At 52.5% G+C, this 5,462-nt stretch overlaps 1 protein-coding gene across 1 annotated transcript in view; it reads left to right on the top strand.

The window, feature by feature from the left end:
* Nucleotides 1–4,348, top strand: part of Npw (neuropeptide W) — a 10,598-nt gene extending 6,250 nt beyond the window's left edge. The window contains exons 2-3 of the mRNA XM_029533193.1: nt 3,175–3,681; nt 4,174–4,348. Coding sequence (XP_029389053.1) covers nt 3,175–3,681; nt 4,174–4,273 — 607 coding nt within the window. The 3' untranslated portion in view covers nt 4,274–4,348. The remainder of the gene's footprint in view (nt 1–3,174; nt 3,682–4,173) is intronic.
* The last annotated feature ends 1,114 nt before the right edge of the window (nt 4,349–5,462 follow it).

Here is a 5,462-nt window from a genome sequence, read left to right as displayed (position 1 = left end):
CTTCTTCTTCTTCTTCTTCTTCTTCTTCTTCTTCTTCTTCTTCTTCTTCTTCTTCTTCTTCTTCTTCTTCTTCTTCTTTTGGTTTTTCGAGACAGGGTTTCTCTGTGTAGCCATGGCTGTCCTGGAACTCACTTTGTAGACCAGGCTGGCCTCGAACTCACAAGTGCTGAGATTAAAGGCGTGTGCCACCACACCCGGCTAATAAAATGGTATTTTAAAGGTTTTATTTTTATTTTATGTGTATGAGTGTTTGACTACATATGCATACCTGGTGCCCATGGGTGTTGGATTTCCTGGAAGTAGAATTGCAAATGATTGGGAACTACCATGTGGGTTCTGGGAACCAACCCATGATCTTTGCAAGATCAGCAAGTGCCCTTAACCATTGAGCATCTCCCCAGCATCCAACCCATTTTTAGCTTTTCACTTTCAGACAATGTCTTCCTAAGTGGCCCATGCTGGCAACTTTCTATCCTCCTGCCTCATCCTGCCTTGTACTTGGAAATACAAACCCGTTCCACCAAGCTTTTCTAGGTGCCACACACAGGATGGACCACACAACTGATGTGGTCATATGGATCTGTGTTTCCCAGGCTACCTCCAGGGAGCTCCCCACACCTTCTTGATTTCATTGCTATTCCCCAGAGGTCCCTGTTTGGAGTGAGCAACAGCGCCTGGGGACCCTAAGTGGCCAGGCAGTGGACTGTGTCGTGCTGAGCCTTCCACCCACTCCACTCTCCAGGCCGCTCTCTCCAAGACTAGGGCTCCCATAGGAACAGGCAGTTGATAGGGGTGGCGTTCACTGACGCTTGCCTGGTCCCGCAGGTCCTCATGCCTAAGAGCCCACCCCCTCTATGTCTTCCGCCCACCCCTTGGAAGCCGTCTCCCGGACAGGCCCGGAGTTCTTGAAACAGCAGTAATAGAAAATCCTGTAAACCACTGAGTGCCTACTGTGCGTCAGATGTGGTGCCAAGATACTTGCCATGCAGATTTGCATGCATTTTTCATATTTGTTTGATATGAAGACCTGGCTAGCCTCAAATATAAACCAGGTCCTAACCATGTAACTCGGGCAGGCTAGGAACTCACTGCCTCAGCCTCCTAGTGTGTGAGTGGCAGGCAGACTTGTCATTACTCGTCTTTAACGCAAAGAGATGAAGTGGTCACTATCACCATCCCCTCACTCTAAGGGAGGATAGGGAGGCAGAGGAAACACTAGCACTTACCGACCCTCTCCGCCTTCATCAGCATCACGTCTGTGGCATATCTGAACCCAGTCACCCAGATCCAGGTGAGGGGGTACCTGCTGGAACCCCTGGGGTTCTTCTACCTCTGAAATAGGTGACTCCTCTGTTCCCCTCACTCCCTTTTTAAAAACTCAAACATTTTTTATTTTTATTTTTTTAGATTTATTTATTTATTATATGTAAGTACACTGTAGCTGTCTTCAGACACTCCAGAAGAGGGCGTCAGATCTTGTTAGGGATGGTTGTAAGCCACCATGTGGTTGCTGGGATTTGAACTCCGGACCTTCGGAAGAACAGTCGGGTGCTCTTACCCACTGAGCCATCTCACCAGCCCTTCTTATTATTTTATATGTATGAAATATTTATATATGTGTGTGTGTTTTTCCTGCGTGTATGTCTCTGGACTACATCCATGCCTGGTGCCTGAAGAGGACAAAGAGGAACTAGAGGTAGAGACATGTGAGCCACCATATAGGTGCTGAGAATCAAGCTTATGTCCTCTGGAAGAGCAGCTACTTCTCCTAACTGCTGGTCCATCTCCACACTGATCTGGAATGAGCAGCAGCTCCTGGGGACAAGACTAGGGCTCCCATAGGAACAGGTGGTTCCTTTGGTTTGAAGATCAAAATACGGTATTTCAAGTTGGAAATGGTGGCCTGTATCTGTAAACCTAGCCCTGGAGGTAGAAACAGGAGGGTCAGAAGTTCAAAGTCATTCTTAGCTGCATAGCACACTCGAGGCCAGTCTGGGCTGTCTGAGAACTTCTCAACTAGAGGGCTTGAGGGATGTCTTAGTGGGTAAGTGCTAGAGGAGTGAGCTGACTAAAGCCATTTTAGTGGCGTCTTGAAGTTTATAGGAGTTTGCTGGGAAGAGGGATAAGGGAGGAACACTTTTTTTAAAAAAGATTTATTTATTTATTATATGTAAGTACACTGTAGCTGTCTTCAGACACTCCAGAAGAGGGCATCAGCTCTCATTATGGATGGTTGTGAGCCACCATGTGGTTGCTGGGATTTGAACTCAGGACCTTTGGAAAAGCAGTTAGTGCTCTTACCTGCTGAGCCATCTCTGAGCCATCTCGCCAGCCCCCGGAATATTCTTATACACAGGTGAACAAGACACCTGCTGTGGGGCTAAGCCCTTCCCACGACTGACTTTGGCTGGGGAGGAGGTCTTGTGCCGAGGGATCATTACAGAGGAGGCTCTAGAGTTTGGTAGCCTCCTGGGGCTGAGGGTTCCAGGGATGGCTTCATGTGGCCAAACTGTTCAGCTTGCTCTTCTGCCTTCCTAGCTTCCCCCGCCCCCGCCCATCTCCTTTATTTCCCTCTTCTTCCTAGAGCTAGGGTCACATAATCAGGCTGATTTGAACTCAAGATCCATGCTGGGATGATAGGAACGTGTTCCCATGCCTCAGTCCCAAACTCAAAGTCTCCAAGTATTCATCCACCTGTAATGCAGACTGGGATTGGGTGGGATCTCAAGGGCTGTACTAGGAAAGAAGAGGGACAGTCCCCCCTCAGGGAAGAGTGGCCCCACACTCGAAACTGTCCTATACCAGCCCACCAGAACTCTGCTGTCTCCTTAAGTGCTCCATTTGAAGCAACTCCTACCAAGGGGGCATCCCTTTGCCCCGGCAGGGCAGCCCATCCTTGTGTTCTGAGACCGTGGTACCGGAACTCCCTCCTTGACAGTTCCCTTCCTGGGGGCGAGGAAAGAGTAAGCAAGGAGAGCCCCCACTGGAGCTTCAAGCACACTCCAGCTTGCGACCTACTCATTGAGAGGCTTCTAGCTGCCTGGGTTCCCTCTTCACGCCCCTCTCCATTCTCCTCTCCCTTGGGTGAGCGCGGCATGTGCGGCGGGGGCGAGCCGGGGCGGGGCCACTGAGAAGCTGTAGTCGCACCAACTGACTGGTCTCCATCCTCTGGAGCGCCGACGTTCTCGTTCTCGGAGATATAAACCCAGTTCTTGTCCTAACCCTCCAAGGGGCCATTGACGTGAACGCGCTGGCGTCGAACAGGGAAGTGCGGGGCCCTGGGCCCGGGACTCCCAGGAACCGGCCCCTGCTGCCAATGCTGCTGCTTCTGCTCTTGCTACCGCTGCCCGCCAGCGCCTGGTATAAGCACGTGGCGAGTCCCCGCTATCACACAGTGGGTCGTGCCTCGGGGTTGCTCATGGGGCTGCGCCGCTCACCCTACCAGTGGCGCCGTGCCCTGGGCGGGGCTGCTGGACCACTCTCCCGGCTTCCAGGACCGGTCGCCCGCGGCGCTCTCCTGCTTCCTTCCCCTGGGCAGGAGCTGTGGGAGGTACGAAGCAGGAGCTCACGGGCAGGGCTTTCCGTCCATGCACCCCGGAGTCCGCGGGACCTGGAGGGAGTCCGCCAACCGGAGCAGTCGCTAAGCATTCACTCCTGGATCGCAGAGGAGCCCGCTGCTAGGTAAGTAGGAAAGAGAGGGGGCGAGCGTGGCATCCGGCAAGGGAATTTCTAGGGGTCTTAGACCACACAAGACCGCGAGCCTATGGGTACTGGTGGGTTTTTTGTTTTTTGTTTTTCCTTTTTCTTGTAGCCCAGGCTGAACTCCTCCTGATCCTTCTCCCACCTACCAAGTGGTAGGATTACAAGTGTGCATCACCACACTCGGTTTTACGTAGTACTAGAAATGGAACCCAGGATGTCACATATGCTAAGCAAGCACTCTGCCTACTGAGTTATACCCTGTTTTCCAGCCTCTCACCCCTTTTTGATATTATGCTCCCCTATCTTCCTAGTTGCTGATTTTACATGTGTGGCCACTACGCCCCCCACCCTTCCTACCCATTCTGTTTCCCATAACGTTAGGAGAATTTCCCAGAGTTCCTTCCATATCATCCCGAGGACAGGATGGAGAGCCTTGCCCCTGTCTCTAGAGTCCTGCTTTGTTCTTTTTAGAGCCTTCGGAGAGACACTTCGTGCCCAGCCATGGTTCCTGCAGCAAGTCATCTTTGCCGATCCTGTCAGGCCCAAGAACCGATGGCGCCCCCATGCTTGACCTAGGCAGGAGCACAGCTTGAAGCTCCAGTCAGGCCTCGTGGTCTGGTCAATAAAACCAACCTGATTCCTGCGCCCCCGCGTGTGACCCTTTTTCTCCATTGTGTACTTAGCATCTAGCTTCAGGGCGCACATAGCTGCGCGCCTACGCCCTGGCAAATGTCAGGAAGTCCTCCCTGACCAGACCAGCTCATCAGTCTGTCCTTAGGGACACAGTCCGGAGAGCAAGGCTGAGATGCTTCCGGGGCCTTGGCTTGCTTCCTCTGCTTCCTCCGTAGTTCCCTTCCCTGTTCATGAGTGTTCAGGGTCCCGAATATGGTGACCGTCCCCCCAAACTCCTACCGGAATCGGAGCAAGACACCCCTGGGGTCTGGCCAGCCCATGAAGCATACAGGAGGGAGAAACTAGGGAGTGGAGTGTCCCCGTGGCCCTCACTCTGTCCTCTCTCCTGATTGCAGAGATTTTTCTGCACTGTGAGCTTTGCCTCTGGCCCAGGCAACACACCAGGATTTCGCCCACTTCCTGGTATTAATTAGTTTTAAGCCTGAATTTCTTTGAATCCCTTCCCTCCCTCCTGTCAGCATCTGGAGAGTAAGCAGAAGGCGGTGCCTTTATAGCCACGCTTCCACTCTGAAGGAAACCCCCGCAGCCCCCACTCGCCGACTCTCATCCTCCTCCGAATTTCCAGTCTTTTGCTCTGGTCCCACATGATCAAGCTGTGTATCGAAGCACAGGTCTATAATTCTAGTACTTGAGAGGCTGAGGCAGGATGGTTGCTGTGAGTGTGAGACCAGCATAATTTACATAGTAATTTCCAGACTAGCTTGGGACAGAACACACACACACACACACACACACACACACACACACACACACATGCTCACACACATGCATGCACATCTTTGGGCTTCCTCCAGTTTCACACAACTGGAACCCTTCACCCTTTGCTGCAACTCCAGACTTCTAGCATCCGTCATTCCTCAGATCCAAGTGCTGGGATTCCTCAGACCTCCTCCCCATCTGCTGTTGGAATTCCCCTGTAAACATGTGTGAGCTCCTCCCTAGACCCACTTCCCAAAGGCAAAGACTGCTGCCCCCTCAGGCCACTCCTGACCCCCCCACTGCTGCCCCCCTCAGGCCACTCCTGACCCCCCCCGTCCTCCCACCAACTGAGCGTCCTCCTCCTTATA

The sequence above is a fragment of the Mus pahari genome, chromosome 21 (genome assembly GCF_900095145.1).
Source record: "Mus pahari chromosome 21, PAHARI_EIJ_v1.1, whole genome shotgun sequence".
NCBI lineage: Eukaryota > Metazoa > Chordata > Mammalia > Rodentia > Muridae > Mus > Mus pahari.
This window is presented reverse-complemented; position numbering and strand designations above follow the sequence as displayed.